We start from the raw sequence: 24,765 nt of genomic DNA on the forward strand, positions 1-24,765 counted from the left end.
ATGCCACGCCCCACCCCTTGCTCACCAAGCCTCAGCCACGTGGGCCTGCTCTCTGTTCTGTGACCACCCCACACTCTTCCCCACCTCGAGGTCCTCACACATGCTGTTCCATCTGCCTGGAATGCTCCCCCTTCTTCACCTGGTGGATTCTTCCCATTCTCCAAGCCTCAGCCTAAATGCCACCTCCTCCGAGAGGACTTCCCTGATCCCAAACCAGAGTGGCTTCTCCACCGTCCTCATGCACAGCCTTTGCTGCAATTCACAGCTATGTGTTTACTTGTTTATTGTTTGTCACCCTAAGTAGAGTAGACAAGATCCCATGAAGAAGGGAATCTCGCCTCTTTGGCCATCACCCTAGACCCAGCACCTAGTCCACCTGGCGCACAGTAGGTGCTCAACCAGCATTTATTGAAGGAAGAAGAGACATGAGGAGGGAGGGAGGAGGGGAAAGAAGCCAGGCAAGATGAAATGCAGACCAACAGGGATGCGTGTGTCCACCTACAGAGTCCTTTTTCTGGCAGATTCCCAGACATCTCTTCACATGGATCCCATTTAGACAATCTGGTTCCTCCAGATTGCCTCAGGTAACTCACTGAAGTTACTCAGGTAACTCAGTTGCCTCAGGTAACTCACTGAACCCCACCCTGTGCCAGGCTGGTACAACCTTAAGCATTTTACATATGGCCCTCACCCGCCAATAGGAGATAGACCACGCCCAGTGGCGTCTTTGCTGAGAAGCCGGAGATGAGCAGGGGGGCCAGACACACTCGCGGGAATCAGAATGAAGTGATCGCTGGTGGGTGTCTGGGACATTTGAACTTGCCATTTAGATGGTGAGGATATTTTGACCCCACTAGGGAGCTTGGTCATCCCAGTACCAGAAGCCATTTAGTCTCCCTTTCTTCTCTCTGTCTTTGTTTCCATTTGTCTCTCCCCCTCCCTCTCTCTCTCTCTCTCTCTCTCTCTCTCTATCTATCTCTATCTCTATCTCTCTCTCCTCTTTGTTTCTCTCTACTTCCTTGTCTCTGAGTGTCTCTGTCTCAATCACTGGCTTCCTCTTTCTGACTCACTCTTTATCTCTCAATAAGAATTCAGCCAGGACTTCCCTGGTGCCGCAGTGGTTAAGAATCCACCTGCTAATGCAGGGGACACGGGTTCGATCCCTGGTCTGGGAAGATCCCACATGCCGCAGAGCAACTAAGCCTGTGCACCACAACTATTGAGCCTGTGCTCTAGAGCCCATGAGCCACAACTACTGAGCCCACGTGCCACAACTACTGAAGCCCGTGTGCTCTAGGGCCCATGTGCTGCAACTACTGAGCCCGCCATGCTGCAACTACTAAAGCCCGTGCACCTAGAGCCCATGCTCTGCAACAAGAGAAGCCACCGCAATGAGAAACCCGTGCACTGCAATGAAGAGTAGCCCCCATTCGCCGCAACTAGAGAAAGCCCACATGCAGCAACGAAGACCCAGCACAGCCAAAAATGAAAAAAAAAAAATTCAGCCACATTGACTCATTCAGGGGTTAAAACAGTGGGGTCAAAATGGAGTCTAAACATCCTGTTCCCATCTTAGCTTCAAGGGAGCCTGAAGCCCAAGAAAGTCCTATCCACATTCTCTTAGGACTCTGGATTCAGAAATCTGGAAAAAATTACCATTTTTAAAAAAAAGTATTGAAGTATAGTTGATTTACAATGTTGTGTTAATTTCTTCTGTACAGCAAAGTGATTCAGTTATACATATACATACATACTTTTTCATATTCTTTTCCATTATGGTTTGTCACAGGATATTGAATAGAGTTCCCTGTGCTATACAGTAGGACCTTGTTTTTTATCCATCCTACAAATAATAGTTTACATCTGCTCATCCCAAACTCCCATTCCTTCCCTCCCCTACCTCCCCTCCCCCTTGGCAACCACAAGTCTGTTCTCTGTATCTGTGTGGAAAAAGTTACTATTAAACAATAATGCAGGTTTTCTCTAAGTATATAGAGACATCCTAGGGTGAGACAGCTAAGGGCCAGGGCTTGGAGCCTGAGCTCCTGGTTGGAATCCAGGCTCTGCTGCCTTCTGGCTTCGTCATCTCAAGCAAGTCCTTTCTTCACTCTGAGCCACAATTTCTTCATCTGCAAAATGGGGCATTGGGAGGATTAAAGAATGGATACAGAGAAGGGCTCTCTGGCATAGTGTGCGCCCAATAAATACCGGCTATAGTGTTTTCCTGGCTTTAGTCTACTAGTTCTCTTTTTGTTGGTTTGTTTGTTTTTAGTGCGGGCTTGTCCCCTGGTTTGGGGCAATGGGGAAAGGTAGTACTGTCTACCCTTAGTAGGACAGAGAGGAAAAGCCCTATCTCCCTACAGGTCATGGGCTAAAGCAGAGACCCAAGGGACAGACAGAGCCTGTAGGCCTCTGAGAGCCCCCCCCCCCGCACTATCTTCCTGCAAACCCAGCAAGGGGACCTCAGCCTCACGCTGGTCTGTGATGGAGCCACCTCCAGCAGGCCCAGGAAGCATGGAGCCTGAGGGTGGTGGTATGTTTCATGGTCCTCTTTTGGTTTTAAGCATCAGGAAGTGGAGACACCAGATCCGCTGACCCACAGGAAGGGCTGATGACCCCAGCATGACCTACTTGGGGCTGGGAAGAAAGAAGGCCATGCAGACAGACCTTCACAGAAGCTGAGCCCCCAACCTGCCCTCCAGGTCCGCTGCAATTTCCAGGAAGTCGAGCCTTTCAGTTCCTACAGTGGGCAGGACTGAGCTTGGCCCAGGGAAGTGGCCTCTGGCACCCTCCCAGGTGGTATCAGGACTAAGCCCCTCCTCATCCCTGCTGCAACATCCAACACCATCAACCAAGGCTACTTTCCCTGGAAAGGGACCTGCTTCCAGGCCCAGGAAGGCTGGATGTCTAGAATCTCAAACTAGAAGTGTGTTTGAGTCTCAGGATCCCAGAGTCTGGATTTGGGGGTATAATCCATATACCCAAAGCACATCACAGCAGTCAGAAGGCAAAGTCAGCCCCAAATACCAGGAAAGTAGGCACCCCCATTTAGTCCAGAACTTTATCCACTTGTACAGAAAGCTGGAGGTTCTGCAAAGAAAACACCTCCCAAATGAATCTGAAGCTTCCCGTTGCCACCTGGTGCCAGGGGGCCGATGGAATAATGAGATCTCAGGATCTGGGTGAGGGGAATTTACAGACACTATTCTAACTCTCCCTCCGACAGCCACTCCTGAAAACGTCCACAGGGGACTCTTTGACACCAGACAGCCCACTGTAGGTGCCCCCTGCCCAAGGCCTGGCCAGGATGAGGGTGTCCAGCACCCCATGCCTGCCTGGGTTGGGGGCACATCCTCTCCCCTCCATCCCCATTCTCCCCCAAACCCCGCCAAACAGAAGTGGCAGCTTCGCAGAGCCTCCTACTTTGCATCCCACCTCAGAGCCTGGAGGGGGTGGGAAACGGCATATGTCTGTGTAGCCTATTATCCAGGCCCAATTAGTTGCTGGGACTGTGTCGGAGTGATGGGTCTGTGGCCACTGCGAGCGCTGCAGGGAGCGAACAAGGACAGAGGTTGTTAAAATCCTCCGGCAGAGCTCTGATGCCCGCACCGCGTCCTGGCGCCTCAAAGACATCATAAAGCGAAGGAACCATAGCAGATTTCCCTCTTGGCTCATGTTCACTTAACTCTGGGTGATGCTACCCTAGAGATACACAGCACCAGCTCGTGGAGCCAGGTGTCAAAAGAAGGATGGAAGAAGCAGGAGCATCCTAAACGTGTCACTGTCCACACGGGGTGGAGGTTTCCCACCCGGTTCCATCCCATCTGTGACTCTGGAATTCAATTAGATTTGTTGGGAACTTATTAATTGCTTACTGTGGGTGTTGCTTGGGGCAGCTGCTGGGCATACACAGGGAATGAAGCTGGAGCCAGGCAGATGGGTGTTCAAATCCCAGTGGCGACACTGTCATTAACTGAAGGGGTGCCCTCATCCCACTACAACTGAGATCCCTTCCCTGGAAAATGGGGAAAAGTACACCCACCTTAGGGCCATCGTGAAGGTTAAAAAGAAATGGCGGGAAAAAAAGAAAAAAGAAAAGAAAAAAGAGACAGAAAAGGGCTCAATGAACAATAGCTGCTTTTAACATGATAAATCAGAATGAGATAAGGTCCTTGACTTTGAGAAGCTCCTGGTCCAGGGGACACAGTGCCTGCAGGAGCCAAAAGGAAACATAAAGTGAAGTAGGGCTGGTGAGAGAGAAACATTCGAAATAAACGGCCCTCTTTGTCTTCTGTTTACTCCTGATAATAAACACACAGGTACACAAAACATTTTACTTTTTCTTCTTAACTCTACTGCAAGAAAAAGGGCACCATGCACGACAGTCAATGGCCCTGGCACAGGGGAGGCACGCTAAGGAGAGGTGGCGGCTGTGACATGTGGGGAAAAGAACCTGGAAATCCATCAACCTGGATTTTGTATAAAACATCCCCACTTTTGAATGTTGGCTAACTCACTTAAAAAACTAATGGAACTGGCAATTAAATTGATGGACAGTGAGGGCAGAGCCTAGAAACAGTTCAGAAAGAGAATTCCTTGAATTCCAGGCCACAGAGTTTGTCTTCAAGACAAAGTGTAAACTATCAGAAGGTGTTGTAGTTTTAATAACAAGATTTGAAAAAAGTCTGAGGCAAATACAAGAGGTCTACAAGCCTCAACATTATAAGCCCTGAGGTCATGAGGGAGAAGAGTGGGGAAGTAGGTATTTCAGCACCGATAAAGGGGGCTAGAGCAAGGCTCCGGGGAGGCTTAGGGACGGTTGTAACCCACTGACTGGGTGCATCAGAGGAAGCTTTCTGGAAGAGGTGAGACGTACAATAGCACACGAAGTATGAAAGAAAAAGAGAAAGAAGAAACTCAGCAAGAGGCCAAAGAAGGGAGGGCACAGATGGGGAGCACAGAATAGAAGCACGGGAATCAGAAACAGCCCTACCTGCCTTGAGTTGGTAATGGTTCTGCAGGTGAAGTGGTTTCTGTCTGGCCGGGTGAAGGGAGGGGTCTGCCAATGGCTGGGGACTGGGCCAGCCAACCACAGTGTGAAGACCTGAAGGATGGGGGTCTTGTAATCCACCCTTGCTGCCCAAAGAGGGGGTACTGAGGGCTGTCCTTGTATTACTCGCAGCTGCCAGGAAAGGGCACCCAGGGGGGCCAAAGAATCCAGGTGCCCTGGCTAGAGGAATGGGGGATGGGCTACGTGCATGAGAAAGGGGAGGAACAGGGCTAAGAAAGTCCCGGGCTAGAGGAATGAGAGCCAGAGATCCACAGGAACTGAGAGGGTTGGGTAGAGCCTTGTTCCAAGCTGGTTTCCCTATCCAGCCCACTCACCCCATTTTCTGCCCAAATCTGTATAAAGAGATTCAGTAAATACTTCTGGGGCTGCCCTGGTGGCGCAGTGGTTGATAGTCTGCCCGCCGATGCAGGGGACACGGGTTCGTGCCCCGGTCTGGGAAGATCCCATGTGCCGCGGAGCGGCTGGGCCCGTGAGCCATGGCCACTGAGCCTGCACATCCGGAGCCTGTGCTCCGCAACGGGAGAGGCCACAGCAGTGAGAGGCCCACATTCCGCAAAAAAATAAATAAATAAATAAATAAATAAATACTCCTGAGCACCTACTATGAACTGGGCACTCTGACAGGTCTCTACGTCCATTATTTAAAATAACATCAGCAATCATGACGATGATGATGATGTGATGATGATATCGGCCACCATCTATGGAATGCTTCCTCTGTGTGCATCACCCCAGGTTCTGCTTCCTCATCTACAAAGTGAGGATAAAGTCTTTACCTCTTACATTTGCTGCATTAAGTGACTGAATGCCTGGAAGATGTTTAGCACAGTGTCTGGCACGTTGTAAGCCTTCGAGGGGAGGTATCGCTATAATTATTTTCATGAATATAGTAACATTTCGTCAGCTCAGAGCGCTGGAAGCAGAGCCCAGCCAGATCTGCGCGGGGCTGCCACTCCCACCCCTGCTGCCACAGTCCTAGGTATCAGTGACCCCTGCACCTGTCCAGCAGGCTGAGGTCTCCCTCCTCCCACCACATCTGCCAAGGAAAAGGAGGGCAGCTCCACCCTCAGTGGGAGAAGGGGTTTCAGCTCAGCCACAGGGAAGCTCCTGGCCCCTTGGAGGTTTCTAAGGGAAAAGCCAAGACCAGACAGAGCCCGTTTCCCGAGTCTCCCTGCCAGGCTGTCAGAGACCAAAGACTCACTGAAGGCCTGCCTGGGCAGAGGCTACAAGGGGAGCAGCCACCACCACCCCCTGAGGAGTGCTCGCTGCCTCCAGGAGACGCAACACGCCTAGGGTTTTCTGGTCAAACCAGGGAACCATGAAATGGGGCTGGAGGCCCAGCTGAGCTCGCAGACAGAGGATGTGGCATCCATCGATGGAGGACTCAAGAAACAGATGCGTGGGCTTCCCCGGTGGCGCAGTAGTTGAGAGTCCGCCTGCCGATGCAGGGGACACGAGTTTGTGCCCCGGTCCGGGAAGATCCCACATGCTGCGGAGCGGCTGGGCCCGTGAGCCATGGCTGCTAAGCCTGTGCATCTGGAGCCTAAGCTCCACAATGGGAGAGGCCACAACAGTGAGAGGCCCACGTACTGCAAAAAAAAATAGAAAAAAAGAAACAGATGCATGGCCCCGGGAAGGGTGGCTCATGCCCATCATGGCCTGGCCTCCAGTGCTCGGGCCTGGGGCAAAGGGGATGCCCAGGCTTCTGGGGAGAATCCTGGACCAGGAAACAGGACATTTGTTCTTTAACCAACCCTCCATGCTACATCATCCTGTCCTTTCTTACCTAGACTATTTAAACAGCTTCCTGATGCCTGTCCACCTGCCCCCAGCTTCCAACCTTACACCTGCAGTCACATCACACAGCCACTAGGATGACTTTTCAAAGCTACAATCTGGTTTTGTTGCTCCCCTTCATAAAGTCCTCAATGGCTCCCCAGTGCCCTGGGGCTAAAGTTCAGCTTCCTTACCTTGGGTTATCCAGCCTTCCATAACCCCACTACTCAGGCCTTATTTTTTTAACATGCCCTCTGTTTGCTCCATTCACATCAGACTTGCTTGAGTTTTTTAAACACTAGTTTCAAACATATGAAATTGTTGATATTTGACCATGTTTGACCTCCAAAGCTCATAGAGTTTCAACTTAACACAACTGTCTGTGCCTTGGGCATTTGTACATGCTGCTCCCTCTGCCTAGAACATACCCCTCACTCCTCCCCATCGCCATCACCTAACCACCGCTTTCTCTTCCCTCAGGTCAAAGCACAAATGTCACTTCCTTGGGGCAGCCCTTCCTGATGTTCCCCTGGCAGCCTGCACTTCCCTCTGCAACACACTTTGAACTCGTAATGATTCTTTTTTTAAAAATTTTTATTTATTTATTTTTTATATAGCAGGTTCTTATTAGTTATCTGTTTTATACATGTTACTATATATATGTCAATCCCAATCTCCCAGTTCATCCCACCACCACCCCCTCCCCACTTTCCCCCCTTTGTGTCCATACGTTTGTTCTCTACATCTGTGTCTACTTCTGCCTTGCAAATCGGTTCATTTGTACCATTTTTCTAGGTTCCACATATATGTGTTAATATACAATATTTGTTTTTCTCTTTCTGACTTACTTCACTCTGTATGAGAGTCTCTAGGTCCATCCACGTCTCTACAAATGACCCAATTTTGTTCCTCTTCGTGGCTGAGTAATATTCCATTGTATATATGTACCACATCTTCTTTATCCATTTGTCTGTCGATGGGCATTTAGGTTGCTTCCATGACCTGGCTATTGTAAATAGTGCTTCAGTGAACATTGGGGTGCATGTGTCTTTTTGAATTATGGTTTTCTCTGGGTATATGCCCAGTAGTGGGATTGCTGGGTCATATGATAATTCTATTCTTAGTTTTTTAAGGAACCTCCCTACTGTTTTCCACAGTGGCTGTATCAATTTACATTCCCACCAACAGTGCAAGAGGGTTCCCTTTTCTCCACACCCTCACCAGCATCTGTAGTCTGTAGATTTTCTAATGATGCCCATTCTAACTGGTGTGAAGTGATACCTTCGTAATGACTCTCTGATGTCTGTCTTTCGCTAGATTGCAAGCTCCATGAGGCCAGGATTACATATGTCTTGCTCACCCTGCAGTCCTGGCAGCTCACAGAGGACTGGAATACAGCATGTGCCCAGAAAAGGCTCACTGCACGTGTGAGAATGACCAACTGCACGTGTGAACCAGAGGACAAAACTCTACCTTGACCAACTGTGTGACTTCGGACCATCCATCTCCCTCAGACATCAGTTTCTACATCTGCAAAAGATGGTCACCATCCCTACGTCAGAGAGACGTGCAAATTAAGTGACATCGGGCCTGCCAGTGTATTTGGCATTATACTGCTCATATATGTTGATGGGCCCTCCCTGGAGCTGGCTGCAGCCACCAGGTTCCTTTCTGACCCAAGGGTACTGCCAAGGGATGAACTGCTGTAGAAGACATGCAGAGAAGGGTCTGACTTTAAGAATATTCTTTGCAACCACCATGCTGAGCTCAGCCTTAATGGAGTTTATGTAACCCACAGCAGACACAGTCCTGGTCTTTTAGGGAACCCAGAAAGCCCGAATTGTTATAGTATCTCTAACTGCACAGTTGAGGATACCTAGAATTTCATATAGTGAAAGGAATTCAGAGCCCCTCTGAAACAGCCCAGGCCAATGTGTTCTTGAACATCTCCCATAGCAAGAAGTTCACTACGCCCAAGGTATCTCACTTAATCTTCAAAGATCACTGACTACAAGACAGCTGGTGTTGAACCAAATTCTGCCTTCTTGGACCATAACCCAACTGGCATCAATTCTCTCCTGGGACCTATAGGATTAGGTCTGCCCCCTCTTCTATGCTGCAGTCCTCAAAGATTGAGAGATAACCCCTCCTGACTTCACGTCTCCAACCTCTGGTCTTTGAGCATCCTCTCTGGCTCTCAGTCTCCATACCTGTATGTAGCACATACTACACCTTACTCCTCTTTGGGTGGGGCTAAGACTGATGAGGAGAAAGAATTAGCATCTTTGTTGTGGCCTCTCCCGCTGTGGAGCACAGGCTCCGGACGCGCAGGCTCAGCGGCCATGGCTCACGGGTCCAGCCGCTCCGCGGCGTGTGGGATCTTCCCAGACCGGGGCACGAACCCGTGTCTCCTGCATCGGCAGGAGGACTCTCAACCACTGCGCCACCAGGGAAGCCCAGAATTAGCATCTTTGCTCAAAGAGTGAGGCTGCAGGAGCTCCACCCCTTCCTTACTACAGGCCTCAGATCCAGATCTGGGATCACATTAGCTCCCGGAAAAAGCTGCCTTCTGCTGGGTGACTCAGGCTCAAAGGCTGTCCACTCCCCCCCAGCCTCTGGGAGAAATTGATGCCTACAATGATAGATCACGCCCATGGATTAGGTAGATAAAGAAATTGATTATTCCATAAATCATTGTCTCCATGAAAAAAAATCCCAATTTTCTAAAAAAGAAAATATTATAAATCTGTCCAAACCCGTGTGAGTGAAAGTGCAGCCATTTCAGCTTAATTGTCTGAGAGCCCCTTTGCTACAGCCCCAGGAAAAAAAGCCCCTGAAGCTACTAGCTCCCAATTACCTTACTCTGTAGACGTTTCCTCCCAAACCCCATGAATGGCCAATGTCACCTCGTGGATGAGATGGCTTTACACAGCAGCAGGAAGACTCTGAATTGGCCAGAAAGAAGAACTTCCTCACCAAGGAGACACAATCGTATCCTTTGGAAACATGAAAAATTGGCTACCAAACCCTGTTAACCTTTTCCTTCCTACTTACACATGTACCCACGCTATCTAGGAAAATTAAGTCACTTCTACCAAGAGACCGAGAACTGGCCAAAATGAACCTTGGGTGGGGCTTGAGGATGGGGTTTGACAGCTCAGGGGTGGAAAAACTCTCAGAACAATATTAATGATGAAATGATTTAGGAGCAAGGGCAGGACTGAAGGGTGAAAGGGAAGAGATGTGGCTTCCCAGCTGGCTCTACTGTGTGATTTTTACCTTGTCTCTTTTCTTCTCTGAGCCTCAGTACTCCTCCCCAGAACAGGAGAACAAGGAAGATCTAAGTGCAGGGCTCTAGCCTGAACTATATGAACCTAACTGTTCAAGGAACCATGGCTACCACTTAAGGTCACCTATTTGGACCTACCATGAGGCCATTCAGATGCCACCAGGTCCAGAGATGCTGAGCCAACACCCCAGACTCCCTCAATCCCCTGCCCTGTGTACTCTGCAGTACACAGAGTGGGCGATCCAGAAGTGTTTGGTGAATCAATGAGTCAGCCCAAAGAGCATGTGAAAAAGACAGGAAATAAACACTAAATTACAAGCAGCATAAAAATAGCCACATTTCCAAAGCAGATTTTTCTGATTCTAAGAATCCAAGCAGGAGCAGCAAAAACCCCAATCCCCTCTCACTAAGATGTCTCAGTCCAGGGTCTCCGGAGTAGCCTTACTCTGTACCTACCATAGCCCACGTCTTTCCTGCCCAATCCAGATCTTTCTATCTGCAGTATGACTTCAAGGTGCCATCTTGCCTCCTAAATCCTGGGAGTCCATTTACCTAAGCCTCCCTCCTTGTTCAGAGGCCAGTGCCAATTCATCAGACTCTATCTTTCTAACGCTCTCAGCCTCCTATGCCCTTGGCTTCGAGTCCAGGTGTTTCAGCCACTCTCAGTAACCCAGTGATGGACAAAACTCCCCCTTTCTCTGAGGTATGCTGAGGTCGCTCATGGCGTGACTTTCCTGGCTGGGAGAGACCTTTGTCAACACGCAGCCCGATCACAAGGCTTCTCAGACACATCCAGGTGGTGGAGCACCTGCTTCTGCTGGGGTTCTTTGGGGAATGCCACAAAGCTGTGACACATTTACCTGAACGAGGAGTAATTTTATCTACTAGCATAAAATATGGCTCTATTATAGGTATGCATGGCTCCACGATTCAGGAAATAATAACACACAAAATACTTTTAAGAAATCACATTTAGCGGGATAAAAATACATAACATAAGCCTACTTACCAAATGCAATGTGAAAGATGATGCTGACAAGCTGAGCAAAGATGCTTGGTATCAGGTGTGATATTTGACAACGGAATGTTCACTCATTTTGTCGTCTGCTACTGCTCCCTAACAGACAAGCCATACAAGGCACCAAAGATTTAAGAACAATTATGTGGGAGGAAACAAAAAAGGAGAAAATTCTATCCATCCACTCCATTTTCTTTTACTGTGAGCTACTCGATTTGAACGACCACAAATAACAGTTCTTACTAGCCTACTGTGTACCTGTTCCACATCTCAGTCTGGTTTACGAACAGCAACGTCCTAGAGGAATAGCATTTGGAAAAAGAATGCCTGTTTAGCAAGACCTCACAATAACCACATCGCCTCCACTGTAAGAATCAGCATGCAGGTGGCGCCCACTCACTACCCCAGGGCCTGGCTGCTCTCCGTGGTGCTGAAAGCAGAGGTTGGGGTGGACCTTAATTTCCCCACCACTCCCAGGACTACACAGGATGTTATCATTATCTACCAGCTTTTATAAACACATATGAATGTGATTTGTATCTCTCCCTCAATGTGAAATAGAGGTTTTGTAGGTCCGTTTTGTCACACTGAAAAATCTAGTCTCTTAAGACTGCAAATTTAAAGCTTCAAATGTGTGCAGATTTGTGTGTGTGTAATAGGAAAGTGGATGTGATTTTCTTAATAGACTGGGGGTGGGTCAGGGACCCATGGTTTTTTTTTTGCTGTACGCGGGCCTCTCACTGCTGTGGCCTCTCCCGTTGCGGAGCACAGGCTCCAGACACGCAGGCTCAACGGCCATGGCTCACGGGCCCAGCTGCTCCGCGGCATGTGGGATCTTCCCAGACCGGGGCACGAACCCGTGTCCCCTGCACCGGCAGGCGGACTCTCAACCACTGTGCCACCAGGGAAGCCCCGGGACCCATGTTTTCATTTGATTTTTCCATGGCTCACCAAGGGATGTGGCACAAGTCACTTCCCCTTTTCATTCCTCAGTCTCCCAACCTGTGATTGTGTTCTGGTTCTTCCACGGACTCAGAGACTGTCAAACGGGATGAGTCTGCCTGGCCTTCTCCAGCACAGGAAGATTTTCTGGATCCAGAGGAAGAGACAAAGCTCAGCTTCTCTTGTAAGAAGCCAGGGATTCAATCTCTCTGCTCAACTCTCCCCCAGCCCTCAGTCCCCGTGGACCAGCCATAACTAAACCTGAGAGTTCACCCGTATTTTATTTACTGATTCGATGTTACGAGACAAGTAAAATAGACGGCTGTCACCTCTATTAAACTGGGCAGGAAAAATGGCCATGTAAGCAACAGGCTCTTTCTGCTCATAATGTGTCACCTGTTTCCCTGGGGAGAGAAGCAAGAAAGGGGAGGTCCTAGTCTCAGGGGAGAGCCCAGTCCTGTCACGTTCAGGAGGGGAAGCTTGGTGCTCCCCTGCAAACCTGTCCCACCCTCACTCTCAGCTACACAAATTCTGTAGACAGGTCAGCCCAGTCAGCCGGGAATTGGGACCATCACTTAAGCCCTCAGTTTCCCCAGTGATCCAAAGTAAAGTCACTGTAGTCACTCATCAGGCTTGGGATGAAGAATGGCTGTTGAGCCCCACTTTGGGAAGCTTGTGCCTGAGGAGCAACCCTTCCATTGGTCGCCTCTTACAAGTACACAAACACACGCACACGCACACGTTCACACTCTCTAAACCCACTGTGGATGGCGGTTATGCTCCCAGGGTTAAATGGCCCAGGCTGACTGTCTATACAGCCCGACTCTCCAGGTTAACTGTCAGCACCTCACTTGACACAAACCTGTCATGTAAACCTGTTGTCTGCACATCCTAGCAGGATCCAGTGATGCGGCATAAACAGGAGAAGGAGAAGCCTGGCCCGTGGCTGGTGGCAGCACGAGTGGCACAGCCGCAGTTCTGCCTGGAAGCTAACTAAGTGATCCGGCTGTGGAGGACGGAACCGCAGAAGTTCTCTTCCGTGGTTCAGTTCCCAGAGGGAGCAGCAGAGATACTGGGGGCAAATGGGACGGAGAGAGGGAAGAGGTCAGAAAAGACAGCAGGATCACGGTCTTTTCTTTTGCCTCTTCTTGAAGTCGACAGCTTGTGCCTCTCTCAAGAAGAGAATCGTCATGGTATGAACCAGACAATGGATGTAAAGACGAGTTCTAGGCCTGAGAAAGAAAGGCCCACTCCCCTCAACACTCCAGCTCTGCCCAGCAGACCTCACGGGAGAGGTCTTGGCATAGAAGGTGCTGAACTGATGGAGCAGACCACCACCATGACAGCATTAGGACACTGACTTCACAGAAGAATCTAACAACGTCTTTCATGAATTCCTTGTTGACAATATGGAAAAAGTGTTGAGCTGAATGAAAAGGTTGCTGGGTGGACTTATATTCAAATGACTGTATGTATCAAGGCACTCATTGATTTAACAGATAGTTATTAATCGCCTACTGTGTGCCACACACGATGCTAGATGCATTGGGAAAGTGGTGAATAAGCCAGCTGTGGTCCACGCTTGTCTCTAAGATTCTCTAAGAGACCTTCGCTCTAAGGTAACCAAGAATTACAATTCAGTAAGTGCTATGACAAAGGAAGTTCAGGGTGCTGTGGTGACTCACAGAAGGAGGTGGGAGTCAAGAAAGGCTTCCTGGAGGACAACACATGTTTGCTGAGACCTGAAGGATAACTAGAAGTCAGCCAGAAAGAACAGCAAGAACAGAGGCCAAGTGTGAGGGAAGGCACGGTGCTTTCTGGGGACTTGGATGTTTGGTACAGAGGAGCAGAGAGTGTGTGTGAGGCGAGGAGGGACAGTGCATGGGTCTGGAGATGCCGACCACGGCAGGTCCTAAAGGGCCTGAAAGCACGAGGAGCCCAGTGGGATTTCAAAGCTGGTTCAAGTGTAGGGTAGTGGATCTAAGACCACTGAATAAAGCCAACAGACTCTGACATTGGTCATTTCCTGCCTAATGTGTTGATGGCCGGGATGGCTGAAGTGAGGGAAGGCATGCTCATCCCAGGCTCAGATGGCACGAAGCATGCCAGACAACAGAAAGGAAGCCACAAAACTCCACTGTCCACATCCGTGGTTCCCAACCTCAACCATACTGCAGGCCAATAACCACTTACTTCTCTATCACAAACCCCTGGAGCAGGCCAAGGAGGAAGAAGAGGGTGAAATCCATGCCCACCTCCCAAGGATGGATAGATGGGAACAGGCTTTGGTGGTCCAGAAACAAAGAGCAAGAATAACTGCCTGAAGGTTCAACGATAGGATTTACCAGGGATAAATGACAGGTCCTGCCTTCAGGCTCAAAAGATCAACTGCCAAAGAGAGGATGAGAGAAGTGATAGATCGGCGGCGGTGCCTGTGTAAAAGACCTTGTGATCTCATGAGACCACCAGCCCAGTATAAATCAACAGAGTGAAACAGCTGCAGAAAAGCCTGAAATAATCTGGGGGTGTAGAAGTAGACACCAATGCTGAGATGTGAGGAGAGGATGAGTTTCCTGTTTTTAATACATAAGCAGGACTGTGGTTAGCTCTGGACACCATGCTGAAAGTACTGGTTATCTTTAGTCCGGAGAAATGTCTTTACATTTCTGTAGGGTTGCACTGTGGGACAGGGTGCAAATCCAAACCAGAATCAGGGGGCGGGGTAAGCATAATAGTAAGAGCAATGGACAACATTTATTGAGTGCTTACCATGGCTGTAGTCTAAACATATTATGTGCATTAACTCATTTAATCCTTATAAAAACCCCGTAAGGCAGGTACTATTATTATTATTATTATTATTAGAGATTAAATAATTTGCCCAAGATCCCACAGGTGGGAAATGATGGAGGCAGCCCTCAAACTCAGGCTGTTGGATTCCAGAACCTGTGAGCTTATCCACAAGTTAGACTGCTAAAATGTATTCAGAATTTCCTTTGGGCCAATCATGTTCATTCTCACAATGATCCCATGAAGTCAAATCTATGACTATCTCCATTTTATAGGTGAGGAAATCTAGGCTCAGAGAAGTTAGGTGACTTACCCAAAGTGACACAGCCTGGAAGGAAGGAATGAGAGCTCAAACTCAAGACAGATGGATTTCAGAACCTATACTCTCAACGTCCAAGTCATATTGCCTTCCCCAGAACTGCAGGAAAACCAATTTTAGGGGAAATTTTGCAACAAAAATTGGAGTGGGCCCGTATATTTGCAATAAAGAACAAAGCACGGTTGAAAAGTGGTGAGTTTCCTGTTACGGGTGGTATTCAATCAGAGACTAGATATCCACCTATGGGGGACAGGGGGGGTCCTCCCGTGACTTAGAACAGTGCTACTTAAAGTGTAGTCCTGGGCTTCCCTGCTGGCGCAGTGGTTGAGAGTCCACCTGCCCATGCAGGGGACACGGGTTCATGCCCCGGTCCGGGAAGATCCCACATGCCGCGGAGCGGCTGGGCCCGTGAGCCATGGCCGCTGAGCCTGCGCGTCTGGAGCCTGTGCAAGGCCACAACAGTGAGAGGCCCGCGTACCGCAAAAATAAAAATAAATAAATAAATAAAAATAAATAAAGTGTAGTCCTCAGATGAGCAGCATCAGCATTATCTGGGAACCTATTAAAATGAAAATTCTCAGGCCTCACCCAGACCCACTGAATCAGAAGCTCTGGGGGTGGGACCCAGCAGTCTATAGTTTACTGAGCGCTCCAGGTGATTCTGATGCATGTTAATGTTGGAGAAGCAGAGGCCTAGACTGACCCCTGGGGTTCTTTTCAGCGTGGATTCTGTGATTCTTCACCACAGACAGGAAATGTGATGCCTGGAGCCCTGGGAAGGCTTTGGCTCCCTGCTCCTGCTTTTCCGCCCAATTGGGCAGGCTTTTTGGAATAGCATATTTCAGTTCTGCAAAGCAGATGCAGGAAGGCTTTGCAGAAGTCTCTCTCATTCCTATATTTAAAGAGCTCATCCCTGCAGTGGTTCTGAGAACTCTACTAACCCCCTTCCATCGCAGCCTGTCTGCATCAGTCCCTTTAATAGCACAAGACTTAATTGTATCTTATGGATTGGAACCCTCTTCACACAAACTGGAATCTTAGCTCCATCTCCCTCCTCTTTTCCCCTCTGCCTTCCTTAACCACCATTCAGCATAGCACCAAAGGATTTGAAGTGGAAGCTGCCACTCCCCCCCAGATATCACTCCATCTCATTATCTCCGATCTGTTAAGATCACCATGGGGACTCTCTCCTCCCCCGCTTTTGTGGCCTCATTACCTGGTGTCGCCCAGCAGAGCCAGCAGTGTCTATCCCCTGGGGCCCAGCCTCTAGCTGCAGACCCTCTCTGCACTGGCTTGCTCCGGAAGCAAGCTTGGACTCCACATCCAAGAGGACTGAGCAGGACTCCCTGGACCAATCCCTCAAGAGCATCCCATAACCAGGGTCTTCCCAGCTCTGCATACATGCAAAACACATTTCAGTTAAAACACTGCAAATGTAGGGAAGGACCAACACCCCGCGGGCTTCAGGTGTGTGATAAATAACAGGCCAGGAGGAGTCTGGGAGCTTCTGGACATATAGAAGCCTCCTCAGAAGAGCACCCCTCTTGCTCCCTAGCAGGGAGCAGGTAACTGTGGCAGGTAACTGTCACAGGCTGCCGGAGACATCCATTCCACTGCTGGGCATATGGGTATGTCAAAAATGGGCAAATACCATGTACTGAGCTGCATGGGGTACTGATCACAAGGCTGGCACAAGGCAGAGGGTATATAAGAAGCAGAGAGCCTGAGAGCTCAGAGCCTGATGGCGGAGACACAGCCTCCACTGTTGGGGAATCCTTTTTCTCCTAACATTTATTATCAGGCACTGTGCAAAGAGCTTTATATACTTTATCTCCTTTAGTCCTCACAACAACCCTGTGAAGACCCTATAAGGTTCAACCATATGTGGATGAGGAAATGGAGGCTCAGAGGTGAAGTGACTTGCCCAAGGTCACACAGCTAGCACGTTAGACTCCCACTCAAATTCAGATCCACCACATTTCATCAAACCCGAGACATACCATCATGTTTTAAGGTGCCAAGAAAGAAAAAATCCTGCAAGTAAACTTGGACTTGACATGTCAGACACAGACTGATTTCAGAGATGTGAAAATGTGGGGCAAAGAGTCAATCTTAGAATCAATGAAATATATTTTTTGACTCCAAAAACTTCTTTACTAGAGAAAGCCCTGCACATACCCACAAGCATAGCTACAGCCAAGGCCAGTGAGCGTTAGTGAACAAAGTACAAAGGTCAAAGGAAGCAAGAAGAGGAACATGGGAACCCGAGCTTTGTGGGGAGGGGAGAGCCTGGCTGGCGCTGAGATAGTGTGGACCCTGCTGGTAATTCTGAAGGAAATAAATCAAGGTAAGGTGGGGGCCGAGTGCTCAGGGGTCCAGCAGGTATAAAATGTGGCTGAAGGGAAACAAAAGCAAAATCAGAATGACCTGTTGTCCTCAAACCTAGTGCCCTGGCCCTCAATCCAGTCTTCTCCCCTCTCTCAATCACACTCAATTAGGATTTGGTGTCTGGAGCACAAAGAGAAGCAGAAGAAAACAGGGACTTCAGAACAAACACAGGTGCTAATAGGTACAGGCCAGTGAGGCACCTGGGGCACAAAATTTAAGGAGGTGCTCAATGTCACGTTCAGTCATGCAAGAGCAGGGTCACCACTTGACAGCCTCCTTAAATCCTGCTCCCCTGTCGCCTCCCTCACCTCACCCCAGTCCCGCCCTGTGCTGGTGTCAGACTCCTCTCCTCCAACAAAAACAAGAAGAAATGCTGATATTTGAACAGCATCTAAGCTTTTTTGAAATGACATCCCATCTATTTGACTCCGTGAGGCAGGAAGTCTCATCCCCATTTTACAGATGGGGAAACTGAGGCCCTGGAAAATAACATGACCCCTCCAATCGTGCCTGTTCTGAATCTGTCACTTCTGTGGGCACTCTGAGCAGTGCAGTTTCCCCACTTCGAGAACAGGTCAGTCCCTGCAGCCACCACAACCCAGTCTCCCTATGTCCCCTGGAAGAAGGAACGAGGTGTAGGAGAAGGGTAGGCGTGGGTTTTCCTCTGCTCTTGCAGACGTGGCATGGGGAAGGGGGGACTGGGCAGCTCTTGCACCCAGGTCCCCACATCCAACCCACAGTGTCTGTGGGACAGCAACACATATTCCTGGGCCCAGTGTCAGAGGACTTTACCCTCCTATTGTCCACCAGTCTCAGTTCACAGCAATGCAGGCTCTATTTAGAAGGCTGGAATGTGACTCTTGCTTAAAAATAAAATGACCATAAAACCTATTAGCCTGGAAAGGATGTTGGAGGGGAGATGGGATTGGGAAGGAAGAGAGGACAAGAATTAATTTGCTAACCACCTTCTCTGGCCAGGCCACTAGCTGAAGAGGATGGAGGGAGACACAGACACAGGGCCCTGGGGTTTCCTCAATGCTCTGATGATGTCTTTGAGGACAGCCTGGTGGCTGCCAGGGTGACATGTAGGCTGGAGTTTCTAGAGTAGAGGGATTCCTGTGGGTGGACTGAACACAACCAAGGGAGAGTCCAACCTTTATTTCGGGCTCAGATTAAAGTGTCAGGCAGAGTCCAGACGCCCGGACAAGGTGGGATGTAGTCAATGTACGGTTGTGCGTTGCACATGCGGGAAGGGTGGGAAAGACCATCCATACCTTTCCTCTACAGGAAGCATAACTACCACTTGGTCCATCAGCAAGGACAGTCTGACGCTGAAAACCGGCACTGGTAGGGTTAAATGTTGCAAAGCCCATACAGCCCAGGCCTCTCAGGCCACACTCAGCACCCAGAACCATGGGGGGAGGGGGCGTTGCACTCAGCGCCTATGAAAATCAGTGCTTCCCATCTTCCGACTACACAGACAGTTAAAAGCACAGGATCTGGGGTCAGGCTGGTGGGAATTCTTATCCCACATCCACCACTCACTGGCCACGTGATCCTGGGCAAGTGACCTCACCAAGCTTAGTTTCCTCATCTGCAAAATGAGGATAATGTCTGCAGGGTGTTTGTGAAAGCTAAACCAGATGGTGAGGGAAAAAAAATGCAACAGCTACATGTCTCGAGCACTTACTAGTCACATTACCAGTCACTGTTTGAAAAGCATAGTCCCTGGCAGCTAGTAAGTGCTCAATAAACCAGGGCCATTGCATTGCAGTTGTGTGTTGTTTTCCTATTTTGATTTCGCTCCAGACCCAGGTGGGGTCCCAGGCAAGAGACGCACGGCCACCTCAGCACAGGCACACTGCCCCCTGGCGCTGCTGCTGGGGAATCAGCACCTGCGAGAAGAGCTATTCCAGCCAAGTCCAAGGCCTGTCTGCACCAGGCCCGCCCCTGGCCCACCTGTCCATCCAAAGCACCTCGGGAGGACAAGCCAGGGCCTGCTGGGGCAGGCCCCAGAGGAAGGGCCCTGCTCCTGGAGTTTCAGTCCTCTCTGCTGCCAGGCAGGGCCTGGGGAGCCCAGGGCTCCTCTGCTGCTGCCCAGCCGAGAGGGAACATCAGCTCTCTTGGTTCCCTCTGGAGGGTCCTGAGCAAGCAAGGCAGGGTGCAGGCGGAAGCAGCAGGAGGCAGAGGCTGGGGCAGCTGACTGTGACAGCCTGGACGAAGCCTGGCCTCAGCAGATCAGAAACAGTCCCAGTGGTGGAGCACAACCAGGTCTTCCCCTAAAAGAGCAGCCCTGAGCCTCCTCTGCATGTGACCTTGCACGCCCCCACCCCCGAGGATGGGGTTGTTCTTGTACCCATAGGGCATCTGTGCCTCCCCCCTCCCCACGGAGGTGGCTGTTTCCTGGGGCAGGGACACGGGGCCTGTGGGAACGTGGGGACTCATGTAGCTGTGAAACCTACAATGGCACTGACAGGGAGGCTCACAGGCCCCACGAAGGATCCTAAAGGCAGCCAAGCAGCCTTGCGTTTTGAAGGGTGGGATGAAGAGCTGCTCCTCAGAGCCCTTTTGAAAGAGCACAGTGGGCTGGACTTCTGAAGTCAACTGTCATGCCGGCAGCAGGGGGATGCGAGTGACCTTGGAAGGGCCTGGTCGGGACACTGTGCTGGCTCACCCCGCATCAACCACCTCTAAAAACCCCAGATCATCCTGACGTCAAAAGACTGTTTAGCGCAGATGCAAGGCAGGCATCAAGAAGAAATGAAACTCCAGCTCGAGAAGGAGGGAAGCCCAGGCTGACAGGAGCAGCTGGGCTAGAAAGTGGAGGCAGAAATTCCTGAAGTTAATGCTTTCTAAGGCCCCTCGGGCCACTCCCAGGTCTTGTCTGAAGCTATTTGCTTCCAGGGGGGGAAACCCTATTGATCTTCATTCAGCGCCTGTCTGCTCAACACGGCGGGATGTTTCAGCGCATCACCAGTCACTGTGAGAAATTTCTCATTGTTTTACGCATAGCAGCTCCCAAACTCAGGAGACGAACGTTCAGGACCATTTGGATGAACTGATCGCAGGAGATGCAGACAGGGCTGACTTGGGAACTCTGGGCGAGGGGACCTCACGCCCCTGGAACAGACTGCAGTACCCGCTACCCCGCGCCACCCCTCTCCACCACCCCTGCCCCCAGCTCAGGCTCAGAGCCTCGAGAAACTCTTTTGCTCTGTCTGTAGATGCTCCGAGGGGCCGGTGCTGAGCCAGCCTTTCCCTCCCACCTTCCACCCCTCCACACACACCTGCTTTATGTCTCTGCAGTTGTTTGGCTCTGAATCTCCCCACCTGGCTGGCTAGAGATCACCATCGTCCACTCGAGCTCCCCAGCTACCGCCCCACTGTCTGTTTCCCTTTTCAAATTCCAGGCTGGCCCTCTATCCTACAGTATGTATGTAACACGACGGATGATCTAGCCGTGAAACCTACTGTGGCACTGACAGTCCCCACCAGCCTGCACTAAAGGGAACTTTGAAACCACAGAATATCCCCAGCCATCACGGCCAACTCAGTAGTTTACAGATGGGAAAACTGAGGCTCCAGGTTGGTAGGAGAGTGTAATTTGACCAAGATGGCTCAGGAAATTGGTGGAAGGCAGAGGAGAAAACCCAGGCCTCCTGGCTCCCAGCCCAGGGCCCCTCCACTTCAGCTTCTAGGTCACATAACCAGGAAATCCAGGTCCCCACATGAGGCCACTGAAGCACTGAGAGGACCCACGCATTAAGCTGCTTTCTGTGAGTTAAGACTAGGATCCATCTGAACAATAATAACGATTATAATAATAATAATAATAAAATGTTGAACAATATGCCTTGAAAACCTTCAATAAGCAACACTTGATAACCACACGCAGAATACATCTTCCACATATTCATATAAAATAATCAATGATCATTTTTTTCCTGCAGACTACAATCCAATTACTCTCTCTCCCTCGCTCTCTTCCTTACTCTCCTTTGTTACTTGCAAACCATCCAAGCAATCAATGCCTTGACCTCTCCCTCTGATAGACACAATTACAAAAAGACAGAGCAATGCAATTCATCTATTCAAGACGGATTGTTTGAACACTCTGTCACACTGCTGAGCTATCCATCTCCTTGTCTAAGAGGAAATTTCAGCCCCCAAAAAAAGGCACAAAGAGAGGGAGCGGGTACGCTGCTCCCCAGCCCAGAGAGCCCCTTGCACACCTGCAGGAAACCCCTCTCCCAGGCTGGTGCTAGGCGACGCCTGCCTGCTAGGCAAGGATTCGGCTGTCAGCGCAGCCAGCTCAGGCACCAGTCTTGGGAACCAGAAGCACCCAGCACACGCCGGAGCCCAATTTCCAAGGCCTCAATTCCTGTGGCCCTAGCCAGAGCGCTGAGATCCCAGGGGTGGGGAGAGAGAGAAAAAGGGAGATGGCATCAGGCCCAGCCAAGATGCTGTGTTTGGGTTTCAGCATGAGATTCTCTGTGTGTGTCTCTCTCTGTGCCAGGTCCGCTGTAGCCCCTGGCTCCAGCTGAGACTCCAGCCTGTGCTCAGAAGGACAGAAGTTCAGCTCCCCAGGAAGCTCCAGAGAAGCCCAGGGGCCTCAGAGCCTTCCCATCCTCCATCCAAGCTGGCACAGCTCCGGCAGTCACGTTCGGCATCGGCCCAACACCCCAGTCCTCGGGCTGGGAATCAAATGGGGCAGGGCTCTTGGATATAAATGGCTTGGACCAACACGCTAATTAATCCTGGGGCTTAATACGAAGAAGATTAGAAGAGAGGAGGGCTTTGCCATCCTTAATTGCATATTACACGGTGAACCCAAGAAAGGGCGGGCAGGCTTCGGGCTTCCCCTCAGGGCAGTGAGGAGTCCCCCAGTGCAAGTCAATTTCACAGTAAGAAGGAGCGGGTGAGGATACATCATCCTGCCCCTCCTCAGCTCAGCCTTCCGGGGCTTCCCTCACCTGCTCCTTCTCTTCCTGGGCCCCCCAAAGACTGCCACCCCTGACGCTGAGCTAGGAGCATGCCCATCCCACCCCTGTGGAGGAAGGACCATGGAAGAGGGAACTGCAATGCATGGGCTGGGTGCATAGCACCTTTTGGGTCCCCCTCTTTTCTCCCAAGAGCACCCTACCATGCAGGCCCACAAAAAAACAGGGAAAGAAGCAGGGAATAAAGGAAGAACTGGTCCACTACTAGGGGGCTGCCTGCTCCTGGAATGGTGACCAAACTGGGCGCTGGGGCAGGCAAAGGTGCAGAGATAGAAGAGATATTTTTGTCTTGCCAGGAGCAGACTGGGCTGCAAAGGGTTAAGCCTGGTCACGAGGGCTGTCCCCAGAGTCGGGTGCCTGGATTCCTCTGCCTCCAATGTCTGCCTGCCAGGGTCCTGGGCATAAACGGAAAGACCCCAGCGTGGGCAGAGCTGAGGACTGTGCTCTACCCTCGTCCAGATGTCCAGTTCAAGAGGATCTGGAATCCAGGAGAGAGACAGATTTCTGACTGCCTCCTAGGAAAACCTAAAGGAGGGAAACCGAGCTCGACAGTGGTTCCCTACACCCCGTCACGGCGCTGGCAGCGCAGAGTCCGTGCCTAGATTAGAGCCACAGGGGAGCAAGGTGGCCCTGGCCCAGCAGAGCTCTGGCCTCCTTGCTCCAGATGCTGGTGGTGGCGCCTCGCGAACCCAGGCGGCCCAGGTCTCCGGCCTGGTGGCGGGCGCAGGGCCTGCGTGGCGGAGGCTCCCCCGTGGCCAGGCCGGGCCCAGCCCTGGCGGTCTCGGGCCTGGGACACTCGGAGGCATCCCGCACAGCCCGGAGCGCTGCCTACAGGATGCCTCAACAAAGTTAAAGCCCCGAGTAAGAGCCTCTGGCGAGAAGAGACGCGGGGACGCCAGAGTCCCAGAACGCCGCACGCAGCCCCGCCGGCCGCCGCCAGCTGCGGAGGGATTTCGGCTAACTTTAAAATCCCCTCGCATCCCTCTTGTCTCCTTCCCTGGCTGCGCTGGGCGGGCTCCGTCGTTCCCTTCCCCCTGCCTGCGCTGCCCCAGGCGAAGGAGAGGCCTCGACCGCGACGGATGGCAGGAGCGACCGGCGGGGGCCGCCCCTCCCTTGCCCCGCGCCACGGGGCTGAACGGGGGCCACCGAGGCCGAGGGCAGCCGCCGGGAGAGGAGACCGGCCGCCCTTGTCATGCGAAGCCGTATCCTGCGTCCCCGCCGCGGCCGCTCGAGCCCTGCCCCAGGTGGGGGAGAGGGGCCCTCGGGGAACGAGGAAGGAAGAGAAGTTGGCGCCTTCCCCAGGGTTCCCGCTTCGCGGAGAAGCCGGGTCCCAGAACTCGGTCTGCGGCCGGTCCTGCTGGCAGTGGCCGGGAAATGCGCCCGCGACTCGGGCTGGGACCGGAACGCTTCGCTACACTCCGCCAGCTCTGGCCTCCCAGGAGCGCGCCAAGGGCCCCTCGCCCGCCGCAACCCGTCTGCCTCCTCTCCAATAAGTAAGGCCCATGACCCCGGCTTTGGAACTTTGTCCTCACCGGGACGAGCTCCTGGTGGTCACCCGGCCCCGGCAGCGTGGAGAGAGGGTGGGAAATCTCTTGGGATCGCGTACAGTGGCCCCCCCGTTCCCGCCCCCGCCCGGGCGCACGGAGACCCCCGGCTCCGGGGAGCCCTTACCGATCCGGATGACGTGGGGCATCCCGCGCGAGTCCGGGATCCAGAAGGCGCACACGAGGAGCCCGGCCCAGTATTCCCAAACCAGACTCCGGAGGCGCCGCCAGGGAGCGGTCATCGTTGGGCGCCGCCGAGCGTGCCCGGGGCGCGGCCGTGGCGGGCTCCCCGGGGCGGCAGCTCTAGGCGCGGGCGCGCAGCAGCCCCCGAGGCGCCGCCTGGCCCAGCAGCCCGGCTCCTGAGCGCCGCTGCGAGTGGGGGGCGCCCCGCGGCGCCGCGCACATCTTACTGGGGGGCCGCCCCGCCGGCGCCCGCCCAGCCCGGCTGCCGCCCACGGGCCGCCCGCGAGCGAGGCTCCTGGACTCCACTCGGGTTCCTTTCGGACTCGGCTGCGGCTTGCGTCGGCTCGGCTCGCGCGCGGGCTCCCACCTGCCCCGGCTGCCGGGCGCTGGCGGGCGGGCTGCACGCGTCTCCGGCCGCTCCTCCTCCAGCCGCCGCGGATGCTAT

At 51.8% G+C, this 24,765-nt stretch overlaps 1 protein-coding gene across 1 annotated transcript in view; it reads right to left on the reverse strand.

The window, feature by feature from the left end:
• Positions 1-24,379, reverse strand: part of GRIK3 (glutamate ionotropic receptor kainate type subunit 3) — a gene marked incomplete at both ends in the record, with an annotated part of 233,971 nt that extends 209,592 nt beyond the window's left edge. Inside the window, one exon of the mRNA XM_082614766.1 lies at positions 24,265-24,379. Coding sequence (XP_082470892.1) covers positions 24,265-24,379 — 115 coding nt within the window. The remainder of the gene's footprint in view (positions 1-24,264) is intronic.
• Positions 24,380-24,765: the final 386 nt, after the last annotated feature.

This window comes from Mesoplodon mirus (genome assembly GCF_964341445.2).
Source record: "Mesoplodon mirus genome assembly, chromosome: 3".
NCBI classification, from domain to species: domain Eukaryota; kingdom Metazoa; phylum Chordata; class Mammalia; order Artiodactyla; family Ziphiidae; genus Mesoplodon; species Mesoplodon mirus.